The 27574-nt window shown below is 39.9% G+C and overlaps 1 protein-coding gene across 1 annotated transcript in view; it reads right to left on the reverse strand.

Moving 5' to 3' along the window:
- Nucleotides 1-7920: 7920 nt before the first annotated feature.
- The window catches only part of LOC142144428 (plasminogen-like), a 39150-nt gene continuing 19496 nt past the window's right edge, over nucleotides 7921-27574 (reverse strand). Inside the window, exons 5-6 of the mRNA XM_075203275.1 lie at nucleotides 16504-16643; nucleotides 7921-8122 (exon numbers count right to left, since the gene is read on the reverse strand). Coding sequence (XP_075059376.1) covers nucleotides 8118-8122; nucleotides 16504-16643 — 145 coding nt within the window. The 3' untranslated portion in view covers nucleotides 7921-8117. The remainder of the gene's footprint in view (nucleotides 8123-16503; nucleotides 16644-27574) is intronic.

Consider the following 27574-nt stretch of genomic DNA (forward strand, 5'->3'; position numbering starts at 1 on the left):
CATGGTGTCACAAAAGAGGGACTCTCCTGAGCCTACATGACATGTGGATGACAAAGGGTTAATCACTACAAGGAGCTCTTAGGTCACAATTTGTATTCCATTACATTTAAACTTTAAATCACCCAGAGTTATCATTAACCAAATACCACCCTGTATTTCAGTTATGTAGTGTTATATTAATAACAAAGCTATCAAGCACGTGGATTTTTAAAACCACAAAGGGAGAACTATAGTGAATGAGGTTTCATATGAGAAAATAAAATGCACAAAAATAAGGTAACAAGATGACATACACAATATTATGCAAACAGTTATAAAAACAATTGGGGGAAATTCATAAATGGAAACTTACAATTTCTTCTCTCTGTTGAGTGAGGAAGGGCTAGTGTGGCTTATACCACAATTCAGATTGTTCTGCAGGCAATGAACAATTTTTGGCTGTAGTATTAGCGATTTTTTTAAAATACATTTCCCCTCTCAGCCTTCCATTTCTGTGATGTCACTAGGAGAGGTGTGTGTATGCCAGTGAAGGTATGACACTGAGATGTATTGTTCCTACTTTCATATTTATTTAATTAATAGTCATTTACAGTCTATTTTCTAATGACCACCTCACAACTGTCAATATTTTGGCCAAAGACTGCAGCGAGCTGGAGGGCTAAAAATAGTCACAGAGCAGCAGTACAAACACATGGTAGTTTAAAAAAATATGCAATAGCTATGAAACATAGTAGCACAGTTGCAGACAGGTAAGGCAATAAAGTAAAGCACACCTTTAAAACATATAAGCAGAGCACTGGCTAATAGGATGGTCGTTTTAGAAAGGAAGATGTCATAATGTGGGTCCACCCCTTAAGTGAATTGTTTTGACAAAAGCATTCTATATTATTCTCAATGTTATACAGCATGTGTTACATGTAGAGGGATAGCTGCTGTAGTAAAGGATCATTAATAAGTCAAAAAATGTTCTTCCGGTGGGCAGGGAACTGCAGTTTCTACTGTTGGGTTAATCCCTCGAATTGTTCTGAATTCATTCTCCGAAATCAATCTTCTTTGCTGTTTTCTTTTTTCACTGACAGGCAGATGAATCTTTAAGCCATAATTCCTGAGAAGGACAGCTGAGGCACAAGAAACAAGATGCAGCACTGCCTTACCAGTTTGAACTGTCACCAGTGTTAGTCTTCAGGCTAGAACCTGCCGAAACCAACATTAGGACCACTAGGTGTTGGGCCTGATAAGAACAGATACTACACTTGATCTTAAACAAAAGGCCCTCCCATCCACCCTTCAGTTGTATTTTAAAAAGGACATGCATAGATTAAAAAACCAAGCACTTCAGCGACGGGGAATGCCACTTTTCTGGCTGAAGTGCATGATTTGTTTGGGGCCCGGCAAAAAAAACCATTTTGGCTGTTGGTTGTAGAACTGTAAAATAGATAGGGATTTTAACAATTTATTAATGGGCTTTAGGTTACCAGTGGTCGTCCTCAATGGTGACAATATCGTCATCCCTCACTGATGTCAATACCATCATCATCATCACAAAATATTAGTTCATCCCTACTGGAATCCAACATGAGAGTGTGTTTGTAATGGGTGACAACAACGGTATTCCTTATACAATTTGTAGCTAATTTTGATTATCTCTAGTTTTTTAACATTTTTTGGATGTAGCCTCTACAATGATCACTCACAGTGTTCCCGACTGTGCTAAACACTCTTTCCGAGTACACACTGGAGGGTCGGCAGCTTAAGTACACCTTAGCTAGTTTGTACAAGGGGCTCCAAATGACCTTTTTTTCCTCCCAGAATTCAAAGGAACTGTTTTAGATGCTAATTTCTACATTGTCATTAAAGTAATCCTTCATCATTCTACTAATGCAAAGTGTATCAGATTGAGACAAAGCAAAGGTGTCAATATATTTGGGCATTTCTTTTAAGCCTGACCAGATGTCATAATAATTCTCCACATTGGTGCACTGTGTAGACTCTTCATCAGTGGTACTCTTAGTAAAAGTAAGTTATTTTTCTGGCAGTTGAAGTTTTAGGAGAAGCGGAAGCAGGGAACATGTCATGTGTGATTTGAGCCAACCACTTGCACACAAGGAACTTTCTGCATCTCTGAAGATTTACGCCATTTGGAACGAAAGACATTACAATTGACTTAAACCTACGATTAAGTATGGTTGCCAAAATGTAGTGATCCAATTTCAAGATGCTGCAAACCCGTGGGTCCTGGCGAAGCAAATAAAGAACTTGATCTATAAGACCAACATGCTTAGCAGAATAGCTTGCTTTCATATCCTCCTGCAGCTTCTTTAGCTGCTTTTCCATTAGGTTGACTAGTGGTATGACTTGACACAGGCTGGCTGTGTCGGAACTCACTTCATTTGTTACAATTTCAAATGGTTTCAGTAGCTTGCATGAAGTCAAAAGAATTCTATAGAGTACTGAAGCAAGGTAATTTGTCCCCACTCTCCTTATTTTGTGTGTAGGTCTTGATGTCTTGCTGCTATTCCTCCAATCGCTGAAGCATAAATAGTGTGAAATTCCACCTCATTTCTACCTCATGCTTCAGTTGGTGGCATGGCACATCATATGTTTTTTGTGGCTGCTACAATGTTGCATGCGGTCGCTGAAGACCAAAAATGCCCAGAAAGTTTACAGATCATATGCAGCATCTCTTGCACTGACCTCTCATTTTTTTAAAACAAATTCTGAACTAGCAAGTTTATTGTGTGTGCAATGCATGGTACATGTTGACATTCACCCAGTCATAATGCACACAAAATTATTGCTCGATTATCGACAATGGGGGGTCCCAATGAGAATCTTAGTGGGGTGAGCCATTTGATACTGGTATATTTCTTTGTGAAGCCAGCGATACCAAGAGTAGCTTGCCTGTGAATGACCTAGCATTATGGGCTAGGACTACTATGCTGAAATGGTGATGATGATGCTACAGGCGCTGCTATTGAAGGCGATACACCTACCCAGTGGACTATCATGGTCATATAGCATTTTATTTGACCAGTACCACTTGTACACATATTCATAGCTAAGTGGAGTGTCAATACAATGGCATATTCTAGGAACTGAATGACTTTATATTTAACGTCCAGGTACAGCTAAGGAAAGCTGTTCAGGAGAAATGAAATTGAGATGGAATTTGGTAGTGTGACACATGACCTCAACTAATCTGCTAAAACTTGATGAATTGATGTTGGAAAACAGATGCACATCTACTGCTAACACAGTTGTCATGGCTTTAGTGATACACTCTGCAACAGGATGCTGGCTGTCATACTTGGTTCCTCTTGTAAATGTTTATTTCACAGACAATTGTTGTTTAAAACTAGGCTTAGTCTTCTCTATAAATGTTTCACACCCAGCAGCAGCTAAGCAAGGATTCTTCTTGGGAATCATGGATTGCATTAGTGGAGTCAGTTTGCATTTGCAAATTGGATGCTGAACTACGTACTAATAATGAGGAGACTGATTATGAAGGTGGTTATTGGGAAGATTGCATGAGGTTTCTATCCCTTCTGCTGGTAGTTGATGCTGGACTGTTTGTTACTATACATGATTTTCCTGCTGTTGATAAACCACTTGATTGAAATTACAGCCAATGACGCACAGGGAGGAGGTGCCTAGATGGTCAACATCCTCACCTCTACTTATTGTGGTGAGACAAAGGCTACAGATGCCTTGACAAATGTTGTCTGGATCGGGATAAAATTATTTCCACATGCAAGAGGTGGATTTCTTTGTGTTTTGCTCAAGCATGGCAAATCTGCAAACCTGCAAACTGACGTAATTTTGGTCGGACGGGATGTTCAATCGTCGCAATCCTTTGAAGTGTCTTCTTCAAGCAGTCGCCATTAACACTGTGTTGGTAAGCAAAGTTTCACTGTTACTATGTCTTGCTACTTCTTGTTGGCATTCTCATAGTCGGTGTAAGGTACCCAATCTGTCTAAATCATCATCATTACTACTCATCCTCACATTTCCAAATTTTGAAAGGAGGCTGCTTTGTAATTACAGTGTTAGATTCGGAAATTTCAGACTCACACATAGCACTCATGGAAACTTTAGAGTCTCCTCAGTTTTCTTTTAATGCACTGATGTGGCTGTTTTGGAGGTGACAGACCTACACTCTGAGCGAGAAGGTGGTGCATGAGAAGTTACAGAAGGTGCATGACAATGCTGGGCAGTTGCTTTTGCAATGGGCATTCTTGTACGTGTAAGAGCAGTATCAGGAAAACTACTAGCAAAAAGTCGCCATGGTCACCATTTCCTTGCTACAGCAAAAGGTGTATGGAATATTAGCTTTTTTTTCCGTTTTTAGACAAATCACAACATTCATCATTAACTTAATTCTTACAGCAAGAGCTGATGTTTTATTTGAGATCGCCAAACAGTGTTTGGATTTGGTGCATCCTTTCTTACACTTTCCTCCCACATGACATTTTTTTTTAATAGTAAAGGTTGAAAAAGTACTGCTATTGCCAGTACTAGTATTGGGATGCCCCTGATCTGTAGACTGATCTATGATTGACAACAGGAGTAAAGCTCAGTGAAGTTGGAGCTACTTGTAACTGTAACCACACCAAGTGAACTCCTAATGAAATAAGAAAAGGAGGGACTGTTGCCTTACAATTCCGACCCTGCTCTGCAACATAATTTAAATTAATACAATTGGCAAAGAAGCATCATGTCTTTTGGCCACTTGCTAGTACAGATGTGATACTGCCCCTCACACAATATCCTTCAGATTCAAATAGTTTTTAAAAAAATGAAATAATTAATTTTTTGGAAGGGGGGGGTTTGCTATTCAGAACAGGGCCATCTTAATAACATTATGGGCCCCCGGGCAAAGCAGTGCATATATATATATATATATATATATATATATATATCTATATATATATATATATATATATATACATATATATATAGATATAGAGATACAGATATAGATATATAGATATAGATATAGAGATAGAGATAGATAGATGTGCTTGCTCAGTGACCCTTGAAGGTTTCTTTTGCAGGTTTTTTCTTTTGCAGGATTATTTATTCTAATTAAGAGCCTTGTCCGTGGGGCCCCCGGGCACCTGCCCATCGTGCCCAATGGAAAAGATGGCCCTGGTTCAGAGTTAAACACAGCACCCTGCTTTTCGACCACCACTTACTATTACAGATGTTGCATTGACCTTCACACAATAGCTTTCACATTCTTCAAAGCCCTGTATTTTAAAATCAAAATGCCCACTCCTAATTGGTTTACTAATATACGAAAATGTTATATTATATGTATTTTTTTTAGACAACCATGGACCCTGGGATTCAATTTAATAGGTATTTTTTTGGACAACCATGGGCCCTGAGATTAATTTTAATAGGTATTTGCTTGGACAACCACAGACCATTGAGATTAGTGCAGATGAAGAACCTGGTGGTTGGTGAGTGTTACTGGGATTGTTTACTTATGTGCAATAAAATTATTTTTACAACTAGAGGTGTCTTTAATTAAAATTTTGTCTTGGTGCACTACAGGTCACAGCAGGCCCTGGGTGACAGGGTATGCTGACACTTATGTTTCCCCAGCCATGGGTATGCTGGTGCTTGTATTACCACAAGTATCAGCATGCCCAAATTGCCAAAGACCTGTAGTACACCAAGGCAAAATGGTGTATTTATTATAAAATCATTTACTTGCCCCACACCTACCATCCCAGGGGTGTGGGAAGAGTCCTAGTGCTTTTAGCACTGGACTGGGTACCTCTACGAGTAGGCACTTTTTCTTTGCCTACCCCCTCTCCCTAGGGAATCTAGTTCCGTGCTGACCAGCCTGGGGCTGGTTGTCATTATGTCAGGGAGACCAGACACTCTGGGTTCACCTGCTATAGTGCCACCAGCCCCAGCTGTCAAAGCCTAATGCTAAATGTAGTAAAATCAGGGGGACCCCACACTTTTTGTTCCCATGATTTTGCTAGTATCAGCCTAGACTGGCAACACTAGGGTAAATCTGATTGGGGCTGGGGGACCCACACTGATTCTACTATATACAATACCTACTGTATTTTTCCGGCGGGTACTCCAGCTGTATTTTGCCCCCGCAGCACTAGGGTTAATGTGTTGCTGGTGGGGAGGGGGGTTGTGCTAAATGTTTGTTTTTGCTGTTGTTAATAGTATCTACGTTATGGCGGTCGCGGCACATTAGCCGGTTGCATTGCCCTTTCAATGTCGACATTATTACTGTCAACAGACACAATGTCACCATTTTAAACATGTTGAATAAATGAATATGTTGACATTTACACCATTTTGGTTATAAATATTGACATATTCACAGTCACCATATTGTGCACAGCCCTTATTAACAGTCGTACACTGAATCAGCTCTCCTTCTTAAAAGCAGGTCAATCTATTCATATTTCCAAGATTCATACTAGTTCTATGATAGCCTACACAATGTTACAATGTCCCAGCAGGTACCTCTTATTACCACATGGGCATGCATTGTACTAGTGTATTTCCAAATTTGCATGTCACCCTGCTTCATTTGGCTAATGCTTTAACTTTGATATCTGTCATATAAACTGACCAATGACAGATTTCTCTTGTGAGGTATAACTCTTTATGACATCACATGCTTCATTGTGTGTGTATCCCATAGCTGTTGGGCCAAGAATTTTGCACTTACATGTGAGAGAACCATGACAAGCCCACTTAGTGAAAATAAAGTGATAATAAAATTATCCGAGGGAGAACTAAGATGTAAAAGTTGGAAGATGAATTAATTCAATGTGATTCTATTAATATTTGTTGTATATTAATATTGTTTTAATACTTCTAAAATATATTTGATATAGAATTTACTATGCATTTATAAAGCTTGTTTGTGTCAATTTCTGTTCTGTTATCAGTTACCCCATCCTGAGAGGTGTAACTGTGTAGAACAAAATTATAAGCTACATGAAAGGAGAAATTGTCTATATTAACTGTGTCATTAGGATATATAGTGTGTCATTCTCCTGTTAGTATATTAACCCTTGTGCTGCAAGATTTACTGAATAAAAAAATCTTCTGGCCCTAGACGTCTTAATTTGATATGTGCCATATCAGGGTGTAGTTATTATGGGTGTGGATAGGTGTCAAGAAGAAATATACAAACCACTGAAGGATACAAATACATATGCTACTTTGAAAGGAAATCTAACAGAAGAGATAAAAGTGACATTTTCTGCCTTAATCAATAACCATTATAAGGAAGATACAATAGGAGAATGTTCCCCATCCCAGTAATGTATATTCTACCAAAAAACATAAGGGCATAAAATAAACTGCGGGAAGGCCCATAGTGGCCAGAGTTCATTCGATTATGGTTAATTTATCTCAATTGATAAATTAGTCATGGTGGCTTAGTGGTTAGCACTTCTGCCTCACAGCACTGGGGTCATGAATTTGATTCCTGACCATGTCCTTATCTGTGTGGAGTTTGTATGTGCAACCCGTGTTTGCGTGGGTTTCCTCCCACACTCCAAAAACATACTAGTAGGTTAATTGGCTGTTAATTGACCCTAGTCTGTGTGTGTGTGTGTGTGTGTGTGTGTGTGTGTTTGTGTGTGTGTGTGTGTGTGTGTATGTTAGGGAATTTAGACTGTAAGCTCCAATGGGGCAGGGACTGATGTGAGTGAGTTCTCTGTACAGTGCTGCGGAATTAGTGGTGCTATATAAATAGCTGATGATGAATTGATAGATTCTCATTTACATCCTTTAGCTGTTCAAGTAAAGAAATAACATAGAGTTTCTTAATAAATAAAAGGAGAGTTAGAAGCAATTGCACCAAAGAAACAGTTTTACAATGTTCAAACTAATGAGATGAAAAGTCAATTCCTGTACTTTAGTAAAAAAAAAGATATTTATTGTAGTTTATCTTACATAGTACAATGCACAAAAAATTAATATAGAAAAGATCATATAAAAGCCGAAATAGCTTGAAGGATGCATTATTTAAAAGTGCATTACATAATGAGGAAAAGGTTAGTAACATGAAATCAACTGGTTTTTTTATTTGTTTGATTTAGAGATATGGCTCCAGTGTAACTTGTTTAACCTGTAAAAGTAAAGAAAAGAAAATCAATAAGTTTTCATACACTTTTAAAGACCAAACATATTCAATCAAACAGTTCATAACTTGCAATGTTAAAAATATCATATATTTAATAAAGTGTCAATGTGGCAAATAAAATATAGGTCAAACTCACTGCATATATATAATATAAAGAACAATTGTAAAAATCATTATTTGTCAAGTCACATTAAGGACACACACTAATGTTCTAAACATTACAACTATATAGTTTAAACATGTACTTTAAAGAATCTGAAATTCCACACCCAAAATATTGAATGAATTTCCTCTTTCTAGGAGTCCAGTAAATTAGTGGATAGAATTAACCCAGATTATTAGAATGAAAACAAAATATTAAGAAATGAACCAATACTTGGTTAGAAATCACAGCAACAATATATAAAAATATATAGAAATGGGTCTGTGTCACATAGGCTTAAATACATATAGCGCTAAATATATAAACCTGTTGGAGGTGGAATTCTGCATTCCCTGGGTCTGTTTATTTTCTGAATGTAATTCTGTGATAATATTTAGACATTTTGAAAAAAGGGAATTGTCATATTCCCAAGTATTTTCATGTTTGAGGTTGTATAGAAATTTGATATTAAGATATGAAAAAATGTTGTCCGTGTGTAAAATATGTGAGATGTTGTATAAACATATAACAATTTGCTGCCTTTGCTGTTTTAATACATCCTGAACAACATAGTTGTGTGACTGAGCATACAGCTCACTAAATACTTAGTAATATTTGCATTCTAGCTGGACAAATATTTAATATGATGTAGCACTTACCCTTGTGTATCAAACCATTGTCCCATAGATTGTAAGGTTACGAGCCAGTATTGTTTTATTACTGGTTGTTCCCAATTGTGAAGGGCTACGGAAACTGCTGGCGCTATATAAATAAATGTTGATGATGATGATGATGATACATTCTAATTGATTAAGTGAAGAGAATGCATTGCCTAGGTGATGTGATGTCATCATTAATGGCATTCTTTCTGCACACATTACATATGTGCCTTAGGATATTTGTAGAATGGAACACATTGTCAAGGGGCAATCACCTCTAAGGGACATCTCTACATGTGCACAAGTCTAAGCACAACGGGACACGTTGTCAAGGTGTTTATTGTATATTGTTGTACACCTGTTTCTGACTGTTTTATTCAATTCACCTAATAGACTTGCACATTATTTATTAAGTCATATGGACCATATTCCCCATAACATTGAGAAAGACCCTATGAGGGTTGAAACACATACATGATTTTCTAAAGGTGTTGGCAGATCTCACACAAGACAAAACTTTTCTTTGAATGAAGAGACATACATTTTCTGAGATATCCATCTATATTTGTTATTGAAATGCAAACTTCAAGTGAGAGTAGGGTATGAATACTTGCAAAGATCTCAGAAATAGAACATTTTATTTTATGATTAGATGTTTTTAAAATTTTATCATCTGTAATTGGCATTACTTCTTTTCACTTCACAATAATAAAAGGTAAAAAGCCAGATCATCACACAGGTTATAAACAAGTTAATATACTATTTTTCCCATCATGAGATCAATGAGCACAATAACAAAAAAAATCATCTTATTATCATTATACATATTTATAAGGATATTTTTCTTTTAAACATTTACTTTTTTGTCAACAAAGCTCCTACAGATCCATCATCTAATGTACAGGGACTAATGGTTGATAGTTGCCACCTTTGCAGTTGTATGTAATAAAAGAGTTAACTGCATTTAAGATTGTTCAAAAGAGAATATTGCTTAGGCCTACAACTTTGCAAGTTACAATAGGCTTTAGCTTTATTAACAAGTTACAGGGACATGCAAGAACTACAACTATGATTTGTAACGGTTATGTCCTGTTTCACAAGACATGTATGTCTTTCTTTGTTCTTTGTAATATTTGCTGATGTTGGACTTTTGATTCACATTTGCACAGTGCTGGAATGTCTATGTGACTAAAACATTATATATAGATGATGATTTAATTTGATTTGATAAGCTCGGAGCATATACTACACTCCACCTGTGAGTTTTTATTTGTCTCTCCGGCCGTATTGGTGCACCTTATCTGATCACTGACCACTTAAGAAATATGCTTCACAGTAGTTTGTCTGCCCCTCAAATTCATCATAGCAAACTTGATACTCTTTAAAGCTCAATCTGGCATTTTGTTGAGCTGTGTAACTACAAAACACACACTCGTGACATGCTATAAGATATATGATGGCTGTTTCTTGAGTCTAGACGTAGAGTTCAATTTTCTTGTTTGTCCTTCCAATATTTTCTTATCCAAGGAGCTAACAGCACTTACCACATTTGATCTCCCTCCAAAACTATCAAATAGTTGCTAAATTCAATAAGGTTAATGGATGCTCTGCCTTTCCTAAACAGGTATAATTACCATTTCTGAAACAACGTACCTGAGTCACTTAAATCTGCCACCTAAGACCTTTTAGCGTGTTTTGTCATTCTGCAGTGTAAACATGTTTATAACTGTAATTCTTAATGCCTTTTTTCTGTAATTAGGTCAAGTAAATGATGTACCTAGGACATACTTGAAAAATAGAGGTTACTCCCCATTTATTTATTCCGGGTAAAATATTTTATGAATAAATAAATAACCATATTCCAGTGTGACTCACATTATTTCATAAATGACTTACTGTTTCACACATTGTATTAACAATGCTCCAAGTTCCTCCATACTTTATACCAGAAACACCCCAACGTCTCACATAGTATAACAAAGGTGAACCCACAACCGTATGCAAATTACAAGAGTATACTTGTGCAAAGAATTTAAAATCTGAAAAGGGTGCGCAGTACAAGTCCCTTTGCAGAGTTGAAATGGTTGTATGCACCCATGCACAGCACGGAACCTCCCCCCCCCAAAAAAAAATACAGCTTCTCCACCCATTTATCTCAACTTCTCAGAAACAGTGCCCATTAATCAAACACCAAGGGTCACATGGCCATCCATCTGCCCACCTGACACTCTGTCCAGGGTACAATCTTAACCAGGATGTAATATTCCAATAATTGTACCATCCTGCCTTTCTTGAGAGAACACATAAGCCCCTCCCCTTAACTGCAAAATAGGCAGTGGCAAAATCAACTTGTTAGATATATGAATATCTCCATGTATTTATTTTTATTATTATTTTTTAATGTATTTCCATTATTTTCTCTTTTATATATCATCATATAAATATCTCACATCTCATTTCTTTCATGTATTTTTTTAAATATAACAAAGTTTGCATAACTTTGTAGAACAAAGCAAATTGTTGTTTACTCCTATTTGGGCGAAATGATTGGGATTACCTTTGCTTGTTCCACTGGAAAGAGAGGGAGTAGAGCGCACATTCTGATTGTATATGCCACAATAGCAAAGGACATGACTTTGCTTGCCCCCTTTTTTTCTCCCTCCCTCTCATTAACCTGACTATACTAAGCTTGAAAAAACTCCCCAAATTTCCTGCCTGCTTTCCTTATGAGGGAAATCTTGCAGTTATTCCTCCTGATCCAATGAGAATTCCGCTGCTCGTAGAAAGGCAGAGGAACCATGATATGATCATGCAGTCATGACCCCCTGGCTGACCCCTATCAAATGCTTTACCTTAGACAGGGAAGCTATCTGCCCCACTGCCCTGTACATTTCCATCACAATATCACCCAAAATAAAATACACAACACCCAGCAGTTGTCGAAAATATGTCCACAGCCTTTTTACTTATCTTCCATCATAACCATAAGGTTAGGGACATTGCGGAAAACCAAGTGCCTACAAAGGGCCAAGGAAACTGTGTCTGATAACCAATCATCAAGGGTCATGCCTAATGTGCCCTGCCAATCGCCACCTGACATTACAGTGTGTAATAATCCAATGTGTGGGATCCTTCTAAAGTAGAGTGCCAACCATGTCAGGCTCCAGAGTTCAACTCAAATATATGTAATGCTCCCTAGTGGTGTTTTAAGGAACCATGCACCCAGTGACTTAGATGGGCTGCTATGGTGACAGCCGAGCCCAGTCTGCTAGTGACTGGGAAAAAGGGGGGGGGGAGAAGGAGGAGAAAGTAGAAGGGACAGAGAGAGGAGAGAGACAGAGAGGAGAGAGATGATGTGAGAAGCAGGGGACCTCCTAAGCTCCCCTGGCATTGCCTGGGAGCGCAGCGTGGTGACTGCGCCAGGGCAAGGAATGTGTGCTCTGAATAGGGAGAGAGTCCCCAGAGCAGAGACCCCTGGAGAGAGGGTTTTAGCAAAGAGAGGTAATTGTGGAATTGTGGTAAACCTAGAGAGGGGCAGAGAGAACACTAGTGAAGAGTGTTATAGCCCAAGGGATTTTATCCCTGTTTGCAGAGCTGTGAGCTACACAGAAAAAGGGTCAGAGCTATATGTGTGTGCTGGAGGTAAGCCATCCTGTGATTCCCACCAGCAGTGTAAGATGTGTGCAGGAGGAGTAAGAAGATGTCTTTGTAACTGTATTCATATTGCTCATTAAGAACTGTGCTGGAGAGAGTGAGGAGCTGTATATATTTCTGTATTGCTGCAACCATTATGATTATCGTGCTGGAGGAAGTGGAGTGTAAATAAAGAGTTCAGTTTGTCATAGAGATGGTCTGGAGCCAAAATTATTGTGACTCTTATTGCACTGCACCACCCCTGTGTCCCACTAACTACAAAGAAACAACTGCATGTGCAGGGACCCCCTGGTCATTTGCACCCATGCCCCTCAGCTAGCCAGGGCTTGAGAAAGAAGTACACTGTGTAACATTTGCAGCCCACCCTACACACAGTGACAGGGGGTTATATATAATTGTACAGTCTTGCCTTTTTTGTGGGACAAACAATAAGCCCCTCCATAACCTCTGCAAAGAGGCCTTTTCATATCTTAAATTGACCTCTATGTCCAATCATAAAATTGGCTCTCTCCACTACTTCCTGTACATGTACATTAAAGAGATTAACTCCAGTATCTGATAAATGCACCCTATCCAGTCAATAAAGTCTCGGTATGCAATCTTTTAACTACCAGGGCCTTATTCATCTTTGGACTTAAGTCCCTTTATGTGCCCTATCTTGTGTGAAATAGCTCTGCCCTTGCTCAGAAACAGACTTTACAGACTTTACGCAATGAACACAATTGCATGCAATTCATGTCTGAATGCCAATGACACTTACTAATGTCTTGAAGGGTGCAATGGGAGAGGAAAGTGGAGGATGAGCGTAGACAACGTACAGTAAGGACGTGCCAGCGCACATATGGTCGATTGAAGTTCTGGGTTTCTCTTAAGTACTTTAAGTACACGTATTTTAGCTGTATCATTTGCACCAGCTACAGGGCAGGTGTAAGTGTCGACTGATAGTGATGACTGCCATACAGGGTCGGAGTTACCTGAGGACTTTCTGGGCTAAATCTCAGGGGCCTTGGGCAGCTGGGGGGGCCTAGAAAGCATTTTAATATGGGGCTTTTGTTTTTATATTATTCCGCACAGCGCCAGTTTCTTCTTCATCGGGTCGGGGATGGTCCCGCCCCTGGCTCCGACTGTTACTTTAGGGATGCCTGCAGACAGCTAACAGCAAATCTGATGCTGTTCGCTGCCTGCTGTCACTGTAAGTGTGGGCACGATACTTAGAAAACTCCTTAGTGAGGAGATCTTGTGAGAGTGACACTATGACTCATAGTCTCACTCTCACGAGATCTCCTCACTAAGGAGCTACTGAGCACTGCGCCTGCATTTACAGTGACAGAAGAACACCTGCTGCCTACAGCACCAAAGAGAGGATGGTGAGGAGGTCCACAAGTAATTATTATGTAAGTGCTCAGGGAGGGTAGAGGAGGAGCGGAGATAATACATAATGACTGGTGGGGAGATCATGACTGGGGCAGAAAAAAATAGCAAAAAGAGAAAAAAGATATAGTTTAATATGTTGAAATGGATTATGACATCACCAGTGTGTGTGTGTGTGTGTGGGGGGGGGGGGGGGGGGGGTCATGACTGGGCCTGGGAACAGGAAAAATAGCAAAAAAGAAAAAGGAAAAAAGATATAGGTTTAGTATGATCCAATTCATTATGGCATCACCACATATATAGTGATCCCCTTGCATGCACACACGTACACATGCGCAATATCATCATCATCAGCAGCTATTTATATAGCACCACTAATTCCACACTGTACAGAGAACTCACATCAGTCCCTGTGCCATCGGAGCTTACAGTCTAAATTTCCTAACATAAACACAGAATGTCCCAAAATAGACCAAAACAAGTGAAGGAGACCCCTATTATTATTATTAGCACCATATTTTCTACCTCTCTATCTCATGCTCTTTTTCTGGTTCCTTGAGCTATTGAAATTTGAAGTGGCACATTTATTTGGTCTATTTTGGGACTATTGGTGTGCATGTAAGGGAATCACTTTATGCATGGTGATGTCTTAATCCATTAGATCATAAAACACTATACATTTTTTCTGTTATCTTTTTTCCTTTTACATGTTTTGCGAGAACTCTGGAATTAACTTAATTTTTGCATTTTGAAAATACTGAGTAGGTATATTAAAATGAACATCTGTCAAGCAATTTATGCCCAATCCAATATTACTGGGGGTCCACAATAATATTGGACCGGACATAAGTCGCTTGACAAATGGGGGGGCTCACAGTACCCCTAGCCCAGGGCCTACAATGTCTTGATCCGACCCCGCTGCCACAGCAGCGTCTTTGTACTAAAAACTATACATAGTAGTGCCACTAGATATCACAGAACATGTGTATGTAAGTAAGAGAAACTATAAAAATGGATTGTGTGTATAGTATACATTAGGAATATCCTGATTTATGTATTTAATGTTATATATATATATATATATATATATATATATATATATATATATTTATAATAGTGATTATAGTATTGTGAGTTGATGATTTCTTTTTTTGCATGGGTTCTGATGGGACTTGATATTCGCATATACATGTGCGTATCCTGCAGTCTGTACTGTTTGTTAACATACAAGTGTAAAGTATTGTATAGACAGCATATTTACATCCAGATTCAAATGTAAACATATCTTGAGATCCACTTGGATTTGAATGTGGGTGCACATACGTTCAAGTTCCATGCTCAATTTAAAAATGCAACTTGCGTGCCGGTTGCGATCGAAAATGAATTAGGCCCACAGTGTCTCACTGCATTGACCACATCATTCCAATGTAATCTAACACTTTTTTATTTTCCTTCCAAGCCAGACACTTTATTCAAAACCACCAAGCACCCATCAAGCATATTGCTAACTAAGACCATATCCCTGTAAATATTGTGCACTAATTCAAGAGATTTTATTTGAATCATAATATTTCCTGTTACAATTAATAATTATCATGTCTGGTATTACTCGGACCCACAACATGCCTGTCTGCTTGAACCAATGGAGCACCACCTTCTCTTTTTTTATTCTAATAAAAGGGATTTCCAGATACTTGCACCTTCTTGTAAACATTCTTTTTTCTTTTTAAAATATGCTAATTTATGTATAATGTTTGCACCTCCCATGGATATATGATGGATATTACACCCAATATATTATTTTGAATAGGAGCATCTGGTACAATATATCACGCTAATTTGTCTAGTCTGGTGTGACAGCCTCTTTTCTCTTCACTGAATCATCTTTATGTCTGCCAGCCTATTGCAGGATGCTTTGGCTGACAGACTGGTTGCAGTTTCAATATGTGAAGGAGCTAGTAATTTAATCTGTAATGTGGGGTTAATGGGGACTATAAATATTTGGTAAGGGCTAATAATGTCTCTGAATTAAATGTAGGCTAATAATTTTATGACATGGATAGTTTCCAGAAGGTGAATAGTACCTTGTTTTTTTTTAGAACTTTTAGGGCTGTGACCAGTGTTCCCTCTAAGCTGAGGAATCTGGAAATGATAGAGTTAAACCTGTATTTTACTAGGAAACATCCTGCAGATTGTGAATGCAAACCTTTCGGGTGGAGCCCTCATTAGAGTGACCTTTTAACTCTTTCCTTTCCAGATTGCTCAGCTTAGAGGAATCACAGCCTTTGACTGCATTAACCTTGGCAATACACCCCACCCATTTATTCATAAGTGTGTTTAATTAGTGTAGCTTTCAGCTAGGTCTTACCAGCATTATCTATATACTGCATGCAGATGCAATACAGAGAGGTATGTATCCATGTTATATACATCATCATCATTTATTTATATAGCGCCAACATATTTCGTAGCGCTTTACAGTTGGGCTATGGATTAATTATTTTTTTATCATATATTTAAAGTTATAAGCTCATTCTTACCTTTACATTGTGGAATAATACAATGTTCAAATCGAGTTGAGGGGTCCATTGTATAACACCAAGGCCCAAATTCATCTCCATCTGGATTTCTACAAAAATTGGACTCTAGTCCAGCATTTGGGTAATTTTTAGGGGTAAAGCTGCAAAAGAAAATAACTGCATCATTACAAACATACGCAGTAATTACTCCAATGTTCCAAGCTGATTATACAGCCATTTAAAAAGAGGTGTCAAGAAATGTATGAAACATTTCACTTGTAAGTAAGTCACATTTGCATATGCTAATTCATTAATTTTTTGTAAATCTTATGTAGTTCTAATAAAATATGTAATGTGTTAAATGCAAGACTCTGTACATTAAAAGTCTTTTCTTAATGTGCTCTGTAGCTTTTACTTGTTAAATTGGACTGTATTTGAATGTGATCAGACTATAAGAGACTATAAGTGAAATAGGAAGATAGAGAGAGGCATGTGATTGGTAAATACTTTTGTCCAATCGTGTGTCCTTGTCTAAGGTCTGTAACACCCCACTGCTTTCTCTTTTCTCACTATCAAATATAACAATAGCTCATGTCTCCGGTGTTTCCATATCTCTCACGTCTTATTTGTGTACTTAAATTTTTCTGCATATGTCGTATCCTTTGAGCTTTGCATAATGTCTACTTTGTATGTCTTCCCTCCTTTTGTCATCCATGTATCCCTTTTCTTTTCCCTTATCTGTTTACTTTGCCTGTCCACTCTCCCCATGTGCCTCTATATTTATCCAAGCCAAGCCCCTCTCTCCCTATCCACCTGCTTTCCTCAGTGCCTTACTCACCCCATAATCCTGTCTATACCTGTTCCTGCTCCTTTTTTTCATTGTGGACACGTGCTAAACTGTATATGAGTTACTGATTTAATTATATCATCATCATAATGCTTGCATTTGCAAAAACAATTTCAAAAGTATATGCTAAAAAAAGATGACTTGGACGCACAATTTGAGTCCTTTGGAGGCAATCTCCATTGATCTCTTATTTGTAAATATGTTCACTGCCTGAAGTGCTTTTCTCACTGATATTCTCGGCAATGATCTGTGGAAGTGATCTGATCATGTTGCTTTGCTGGGTTTTGCAGGCTATGATTTATTACAAATCACAGATTGACAGAGAACAAGCACCAATCAAAGTAATGTGGGTGCTGCAAAACCTGTTCGATGGACAATATACTACCAAGTCACGAGTGGCCGCAAATATCCGCTCTGCCCCTTACATTCACCCATGTTGGAAACTCATGTTATGCTTCCTGCTGCCCCGCAACCCTCCTTCCACATCTCACACTCCCCACAAAGGAGCCCGATGCTTGTCTGCTGCTAAGGCAGCAGTGTCAGTTAATCTAATGCTCATATGCCCTGCAAGTAAAGCACTACCTGTAAAGCATATGAGCAGCTTTAAAGGCAGTGGCAATAAGAAATGTCGGTATATCACACTGACACATACAGCCACACTTCGAGATTTGGCTAGGATTGTAACCCTCTCCGTTATTGTTCTAATTTTTTTTTAAATTTAAGTGTAACTTTGAAAAAGTAGTATTTAAGTGAATGTTTTTAACTTTTTTTTATATATGTTACAGGCAGAATTGCTATGCCGCATCATTTAAACATGAGTAATCTACATAAAGTAACGATGAGCGGACTCGGATTATCGCAATCCGAGCCCACCCGAACAGTGCGGATCCGAGGGCGATCCGAGCACTGTTCGGCTATTTCCGCCGTTGAGAAAAACTGAAAACGAGGTTATGAGTCCAAATCCCGCCGTCGGATCTCGCGATACTCGGATTCTATAAATTCCCCGCTTGCCGCCGCCATCTTCACTCGGGCATTGATCAGGGAAGCGGGAGGTTGGGTTTTGTTAGTGGTGCTGTGTCCTGTGCTCTGTCCTGCTGAGTCCAGTGGTGCTGTGTCCTGTGCTCTGTCCTGCTGAGTCCAGCGGTGTTGTGTCCTGTGCTCTGTCCTGCTAAGTCCATTGGTATAAAAAAATTATAAAAAAATTATACAAAAAAAATATAAAAAAATTATAAAAAAGTATAAAAAAATTAGTACTGCAATATCTAACTACGTTCACTGTTCCTGCAGTAAAAAGGAATTTCTACTGCAATATCTAACTACGTTTACTGTTCCTGCAGTATAAAAAAAAATACTACTGTAATATATAACTACGTTCACTGTTCCTGCAGTATAAAAAAATTAGTACTGCAATATTTAACTACGTTCACTCTTCCTGCAGTATAAAAGAATTAGTACTGCAATATTTAACTACGTCCACTGTTCCTGCAGTCCAGAAAAATTAGTACTGCAATATTTAACTACGTTCACTGTTCCTGCAGTCAAAAAAAATTAGTACTGCAATATTTAACTACGTTCACTGTTCCTGCAGTCAAGAATTGTTAAAGTGCGCATGTCCTATTTCACCAACATACTACTGCGACTATGTCCCAGTTTGGACACCCACACTGGTCACCTTGCAGCGATGATGGGGTGAAGGAGTAAGAAGCGAAATCTGTGATGTGGGTAAGTTTCTTCTAAAATTGCTTCCTTCACCTTCAGGTCACCAGGGGCACTGTCTGATCTGCCCCTGAAGTTAAAAGAAACTTACATCAACCAAGATGAGATAAAATGTAGAAAAGCCTTTAGTAAATAATCTATAAAGGGTTTGGTGAAAAACAAAGAGAAAAAGCCTATGTGTACTGGATGTATGGCTTGATTTTACACCAATGTTCTGTCATGGTGTTCATGCAAATATCAAGGTGCAGGCCAATCCGCCACTCTCAGGAGACAACTCCCTCAAACAAAAAGTATACCGAAGTATAAGTGTGGGGAGAGGTGGAAATATATGGGGACATACTATTCAAATGCATACATCCTACCTTTGCAGTACTATAAATTGGGACATAAAGCTAATGTTCGTGGCAATGGTACGCTGAGGGCTGATTCCCACCATGGCAGAGGGTTTAGTTCTTATGAAGCACTAAGTCAACCCTTTCCCCTCCCCTTCCTTCAAAAAATCCATATATTGCCATATGCCGGATTGACATGTGCGCATTGCACCCATTCTCCACTAAATTGATTTACAGAGCAGCAGTGAAGTGGACATACCGACAAAGTTTCGAAACCGCAGAACAAAGCTGCCTGCAATAAGGACATTGGGACAAAACCCTCTAGTCTGGACTGTCCATCTTAAAATGAGGCGTGTTCAAATGTGTCAAATGTCACATGAAAAGTGCAACCTCCAATGGAACCACCTCGTTATTAAATAAAAGTTTTTCATGTGATTACTAAATAATACCAGCTTACAGTTGGTGCAAAAATCAAGTTCTTTTACAAAATGGATAGCCACAGAAAGGGATGTCTCTAAAAATTAGAGATGCTCATGCTTGGTTCTCCAAGAACCGAGTCCACCCGAACTTAGCAGATCCGAGTACTGAGTCTGCTTTCGCGTGAAAACGAGGCAAAACTTCATTGTTATATCGTCGTATCTCGCAAGATTTGGATTCTATAAATACCGCCCTCCACGGCAATCCAGAGCCATTTCACAGAGAGACACAGAAAGGGTAGCACAGTTCTTGGTAGTCTTTAGTGCAGTTGGGCAGCGTCATAGCTAGAAAAGAAAGAGGAGAGGTAGCAGTGTTCTTCAAAGTCTCCAGTGACATTCTACTGAGTTATATCTAACACACAAACAGGAGAGCTCCATTGCTAATTGTCATTGCTGAAATAGAAATAATATGGCTGGCAGTCTTGTTCTAAATCTGCAGTCACATTTTACTGTGCTTTCAAAATGGATTCACAGCATACACAGAAGACCAGAAGCACTAAGCAGCTGCTGGCACCAGTCATGATGATGGTAATCTCTCTATGTTATCTGCTGAAGCCTATGTTAAAGTGCATAGTGTTTTTAAGTCAGGGAAACAAAAATGTAAAAAAACGCCTTTTACCTTGGTAAAGAAAAAACAAACCTGTAATCCAGGCAAAGTTATCTGCAGAAAAAAATAAAATTGCCAACATGCCATTCTACACACGCAGTGGCAAGGAAAGAATGAGACCTTCGCCTTTCTCTATGAGTGCTAGTTCTGCAACTGTCACTGTGGCATCTTCTTTTAAGGTCAGTCATGAACAAGCAAGACCTTGTCATTCTGACTCCAAAAGTGGTGTTCAAATGCTTTTATGTGTAAAAGTCGAGTTGGAAGAAAACAGTAAGGCATTAGAAGAAAATGTATGTTTAGATTCAGAAATGACACAAATCCCTGAGGAGAGTCTATCCACAAGTGTTATGTGTAAGCCTGACCTTTCTGATAGTGTACCCATAAAGAAGGCCCCTTTCAGCATTTCTGCAGATGTGTGCGTGAGCAGCCTAAGTGTAGCCGGTGATACACAAATTGAGGATGCCACTTTGAAATTGCAACAGAATGAGGGAGATATTTGTGTAGCTGACGAGGGAGCTAATTAGGATGTTGATGAGGACGATGTTGTTTATGTAAGTCCTGCACCAGTGGAAACAGTTCTTGCATGTGATAAGAAGAAGGCCATTGTCATGCCTGGGCATAAGACCAAAAAATTCACCTCTTATGTGTGGAATTATTTCTACCCAAAATCCTGACAACAGTTGTCTAGCATTTGTAGCACTTGTAAAGCCACAGTCAGTAGTGGTAGGGACCTTAACCATCTAGGAACCTAGATGGTTCCTAGATCTAGATGTTGCACCATTTGAAGCAAGTTCATGGCAAGCTGTTGGGAGTCAGTAATCAGCTAGGTCCCTTCTTTCAGCTAGATCCCGACACCTGCAATCAACATCCACAACAGCTTCCTCATCAATATTCTCAGTAGCGATCGGAGGTAGTCTTGCATCCAAGTTGCTAAGGCTAGATGACTCCTCCCCTATCCTGGATTCCTCAGAAGAATTCTTGAGTGTTAATCCCACTGCTGCTGCTGGGGGTGGATCTTCCTCCTAGAAGCAGACCAAGAAGAAGACTACTAGTAGTTTACAACAATTGACTGTTAAACAATTATTTGCAAAGGAAGCAAGTATGAAAGCTGTCACCCAGTCGCAAAGTGGATCACAGACGCCATGGCGACTATGCTAATATTAGGTCTGCACTCAATATCCTCTATTAATGCAGCTGATTTTAGACATTTACTTGAGGTCTTGTGTCCCTGTTACCAAATTCCACCTAGACATCATTTTCCTAGAAAAGCTATTCCTCACCCTACCAGAGGGTTCATAAAAATGTAATTATTGGGCTACAAAACTGGGCAAACTAAAGTTTACATGACTGTGACAGCCCACTGGGTTGGTGATTCGCTTTCATCAGCAGTAACAGCGGCAGCATGTACTCAAGAACGTCACATTTTTCAGAGGCAGGCTACTATGTGTATCACCGGCTTCACTAAGAGGCATACAGCTGACAATCTGTTACAAAAACTAAGGGATGTCATTGCAATATGGCTTATCCCACTTGGACTCTCCTCAGGATATGTCATTTCTGATAACACCACCAATATTGTGAGAGCATTACAGCTGGGAGAATTCCATCAAGTTCCCTGTTGTGCTCACACAATAAACTTGGTGGTGCAGAGCTTTTTAAAAAATGACAGGGACGTGCAGGGGATGCTGTCTGTGGCAGGTTAAATATCTGGACCTTTTCGGCATTCTGCAGCAGCATGTAGGAAATTGCAGTAGCTGCAAGAACAATTTATTTTGCCCTGCCACCAACTGAAGCAAGAGATGGTAACAAGGTGGAATTCCACCCTGTATATGCTTCTGAGGATGGAGGAACAGCAAAAAGCCATCCACGCTTACTCCACAAGCCATGACATTGGGAAAGGAGAAGGGATGTAATTTACTCAAGCGCAGTGGAGAGTACTTTCAGTGTTGTTCAAGGTGCTGAAACCATTCAAAGTAGTCACCTGTGAAGTGAGTTCAGACACTGCTAATTTGAGCCAAGTGATTCCCTTAATTAGACTTTTGGAAAAGCAGCTTGAGAGACTGAAGGAGGATATAAAACAAAGCAATTACGCTAAGTATGTCAGACTTGTAGATCTTTAAGCACTTTATTCGCTTCGAAATTGGATCACTACATTTTAAATGAGGTTTAAGAGCTATGTCTTCTTTTTATTTCCAACTGACCCAGATCTGAAGAGATGCAAGGAGCTTCTGGTGAGCAAGATGACAGCTCAAGTGTTACGTGACAGGACGGCGTCTCCTCTTTCAGTTTCTCAGTCAAAAGCTGCTAGGCAAACACTTAGCTTTCCCAAGAGACCCAGGGATGATGCAGATGACTCAGCATAACATTTTGACATCTAGTCGGGTTTAAAAGAATTGACCAAATAGCATGACATCTCTGCCGTAACTCCACCTGATCCTACTATGAACATTCAAATGATGGTGAAGGATTATTTTAACGACAGTAAAGGGATCAGGCAGTCCCTTTAAATACTGGGAGGAAACCCATGTACAAACTCACATTGCCAGAAAATAGATTGTGGGGGATCCGCGCTATCCACGTGTGGGATGAAATAGGCAGCCAGAGGAACAAACAGAAGGGGTGGTCTCAAACCCCTATGGGATACAACAACAATGGATTCCCCAGCGCGATAGAGGGATGGAAAAGAAAGGGGGGGAGGGGGGGTTTGTTAGTGAAAAAAGCAAAGTGGGAGAAATATAAAATTATATATAGATGTGACAGTGTTAAAATAACGTTGACTTACTGATAAAGACAACATAAAAACATCTCAATGTGGTACTAATATCCGTTGGTGGTGTAGAGTTAATGTAGAATAATAGATATTTCTCAGTCCAAAGTGGCAGCCGCCAATAAAAAATAGTTGCAAAAAATAACACAAACAATAAATATTAAAGCACGGGTCTGGGAAGGTTGGATAGTGCACTTAGTTCCCTCCCCAGAAGATGTGTCCAGATAATCCTTGCAGAGGTCCTTCTTTCAGGCAGCGATCCCGCTCCTGGAGAGTGTGTGCTTCTAACGTAATTACCGAGTAGCAGTCTCAAGGTCCCCGCATAAATGGCCAACAATAGTGCTCAAAAAAACAGAGAAGTGTGTAGGCAGACTGATGTTCCTCTGTGTGGGGGATCACCTTCCAGGTAGTGATCCCGCTCCTGGGTGTTGTGTGATCCTCACGAACAGCCGTAAAGCAGTGTGGAAATATCAAAGTGTATTCCAGATTTATTTAGTGTGTCGCAAAAAAACCTGGAGATTTCAAACGCTGGTGTTGTTCCATCCTCATGTCCTTCTAAATACTCCCACTCCTCCATGGAGAAATAGACAGTGACATCTTGACACCTTATAGGAACCTGACACACACAATGATACAGTCATCACCCAGACACATCCCCTGGCGTTACTGTATAATGTCCCATTCCCAGCAGTGACCTCTCCAGTCAGCAGCTGAATGATCTTGTTGGTGAGTTCTAGAATCTTCTGGTCATTGTTTCTCTCATGTATCAGTGAGTGAGGTGGAGGTTCTGTGTTGGGGCTCTGGGTCCTGCCCAATCCTCCTGCACCATAAGGGTCTGCCGATCAATCCCTGAGATGAAGACACCCTGCTTCTCCAGATTCTTTGAATCACATGACCACAATCTGCCAAGAGATACCCCAAACAGTAATTCAGCACCAGTACTCCCCCTCAGCTACTGACACCAACATGCCTCTCAGACAAAAAAAAACAAAATAAAAAAAAACACTTCTCTGTTTTTTTGAGCACTATTGTTGGCCATTTATGCGGGGATCTTGAGACTGCTACTCGGTAATTACGTTAGGAGCACACACTCTCCAGGAGCGGGATCGCTGCCTGAAAGAAAGATCTCTGCAAGGATTATCTGGACACATCTTCTGGGGAGGGAGCACTATCGCCGACGGTCCCAATGCGCATGCGCGGACCTCGTGATTGCTTTTCGGCTGTTCGTGAGGATCACACAACACCCAGGAGCGGGATCGCTACCTGGAAGGTGATCCCCCACACGGAGGAACATCAGTCTGCCTACACACTTCTCTGTTTTTTTGAGCACTATTGTTGGCCATTTATGCGGGGACCTTTAAACTGCTACTCGGTAATTACGTTAGGAGCACACACTCTCCAGGAGCGGGATCGCTGCCTGAAAGAAGGACCTCTGCAAGGATTATCTGGACACATCTTCTGGGGAGGGAAGTAAGTGCACTACCCAACCTTCCCAGACCCGTGCTTTAATATTTATTGTTTGTGTTATTTTTTGCAACTATTTTTTATTGGCGGCTGCCACTTTGGACTGAGAAATATCTATTATTCTACATTAACTCTACACCACCAACGGATACTAGTACCACATTGAGATGTTTTGATGTTGTCTTTATCAGTAAGTCAACGTTATTTTAACACTGTCACATCTATATATAATTTTATATTTCTCCCACTTTGCTTTTTTCACTAACAAACCCCCCCCTTCCCCCCTTTCTTTTCCATCCCTCTATCGCGCTGGGGAATCCATTGTTGTTACAAACTCACTTTGCACTGCCTAAGCTGCCCACCCTCCAGTGTGTACTCAGAAAGAGTTTTCAGTACAGCTGGGAAACTTGTCAGCGATCGGCGTAGGAGGCTACTTCCTCCAAATGTGAAAAAGATGATGTTCATAAAAATGAACTACAATTTCCACAAGGAAGGCCTTTCCCGCCAATGACATCAAAATACAGAGACTTTTGTAATGGTGGATTCCAGCGGTGATGAATTAATAATGTGTGAGGATGATGTACACACTGATGAGGGTGAAGATGAGGCTGAGGATGATGACAACAACATCTTGCCACTGTAGAGTTCATTAACAGCACTGTTACCTTAGGTGTCTTAAGGCCATTGTTAACTTGTTTTGTGGGGGCCCAAACAAAGCAAGCACATCAACCACAAAAGTGGCACTCCTTGTCGCTGAAGTGCTTGGTTTGTTAAAGTGTGCATGTCATCTATAAGATCCAACATTAGTGTGGGTGGGAGGACCCAAGGACAATTCCAACTTGGACCACTTTCCTTTCAGCTACCACTGTGTGCCAATATTACCTTCATGTGCTATATACTGTTGTGTGCTTTGCAATAATCAAAGACACCCATTGATTATGCAGACGACTTAGAACAGCATTTTGACATCTGGTTGTCACACACCGGGCGATTGGGCCATCCACCGGATCCTCGGCACACTTACCTGCTCCGGCCGTGCGCTCGTTCCTGGTCGGGTGCCGCCATCTTCGCTCCCGTCCTGTCAATTTCCTCGGTCCCTCTTCCATTGGTTAGAGTTTTGGCTCTAAAAGATTAAAAGGCACCTCCTCAGTATCCTCAGTGCCTGTTCTTCATGTTTAATAGCATTCTGATGTGGCTCCTTGTCCTTCTGCTCATCTGCAGAGCTGACACTCCATTGCAGAGCTTCTCCTCTGCTCCTGTGGAATCTGCTGACTGCTGGACGAAACACCTCCTGAGTATTCTGCTGCTATTCCAGTGGTAACCAGTTGTCTGCAGAGCTGACACTCTATGATAGCGCCTCTCCTCTGTTCCTGTGGAATCTGCTGACTGCTGAACAAAAACCTCCTGAGTGTTCTGCCGCCATTCCAGTGGTAACCAGTTGTCTGCAGAGCTGACACTCTACTTTTGCCAACCCCTCAGGCTTGTTCTTCTAAGAAGTTCCACCTAGTTACTCCTAGCAAGGACCCACAACCTGCAGGGAGAAAAAGCTAAGCCCAAATCGCCTTGCGGCTGGTCCCTGGTGAATACCATCTCCTTTTTAGACTCAGCTTCTTGCGTTGTTTCTAGATTACGGCAGGATCCTGTTCATCTACCGTTCTGGCATTAGAATTGTGACACTGGTCTTCTCTACTGTAAAAGAATTGACCAAAATTAGTGACACCTCTGCTGTAACTACACCTGATACTACTATCAACTATCAACATCCAAAGAATGGTGGAGGATTACTATTAATTTTTTTGAACTGTATAAAGACAACAGTTTTATTAACAAAGAACAACATTGTTTGCAGAAGTAATGTAAGCATGAATGACACACCCATTTGTTTTCTCCGTTCTCTTAGCTGTTTTTTAAACTGGACATATTTATCGTCCTGCTTCAGGGCCTCCTCTGTATTATTCTTCTGAAGCGCAGTGTATCTCACGTGTACAAGCTCTCTTAAATTTGGGAGCTCACCCGGTGGGTCAAGTTTTAACTTAAGTACGGCCTCCTCAACTGCATCTATATATTGGTTTAAATCTCTGTTCAATGCAGCTTATTCCAACATGACAGATTCGATGCTGCCCAGATGTTCCGCTCCAGTTGTAATATTCATTCCTGTGTTTACATTAGTTTGGCAGTTCTTCAGGGATGAGAGGGAGGTATCCATAGAGGAGAAGGAGATAAAAGATGCAGCACGAGCAGACATGTTTTAATAATGTAGAGCTCATTGACAGCACTGTTAGGCCTAAGCAGCTAAGCTATTGGTAGCTTGTTTTCTGAGGGCACAAACAATCAAGCACTTCAGCCACAAAAGTGCCACTGCTTGTCGCTGGAGTGCTTGGTTTGTTAATCTGTACATGTTCTTTATGATATCTTACATAAGGGAGGTCCCAAGGACAATTCCATCTTGCACAACTTTTCTTTTCTGCCACTGCTGTGTGGCAATGTTTCCTAGATGTGCTATGAACTGCTGTGTGTTTGTGTCATTGCTTTTTTGCTTAGCATCCAGTCAGCTCGCTGCAGTCTTTGTCCGAGAGTGGATGAAAATAATATTGGAACCTTTGAGGTCTTCAAAATTGACTGGAAATGACTGGAAATTAGTGTTATTGAGGTTAGCAATAAAGTAGGAGCAAAAAAATTATGTGATTTTAGCATATTTTAGCTATTGTTTCTAATAAATACAGATCCAAAACCAATATCAAAACACAGGGGTCAGTGAACATCTCTACTAAAAATGCACTCTCTCCATCCTATTATATTAAAAGTCTTGTTTATGCAATGCTCTGCGAAACTAAGAACACTAGTACAAGAACATCCTCACTCTTCCCAGCAGCCAGTGCAAAT

Source organism: Mixophyes fleayi, chromosome 3, assembly GCF_038048845.1.
Source record: "Mixophyes fleayi isolate aMixFle1 chromosome 3, aMixFle1.hap1, whole genome shotgun sequence".
In the NCBI taxonomy this organism is placed as follows: domain Eukaryota; kingdom Metazoa; phylum Chordata; class Amphibia; order Anura; family Limnodynastidae; genus Mixophyes; species Mixophyes fleayi.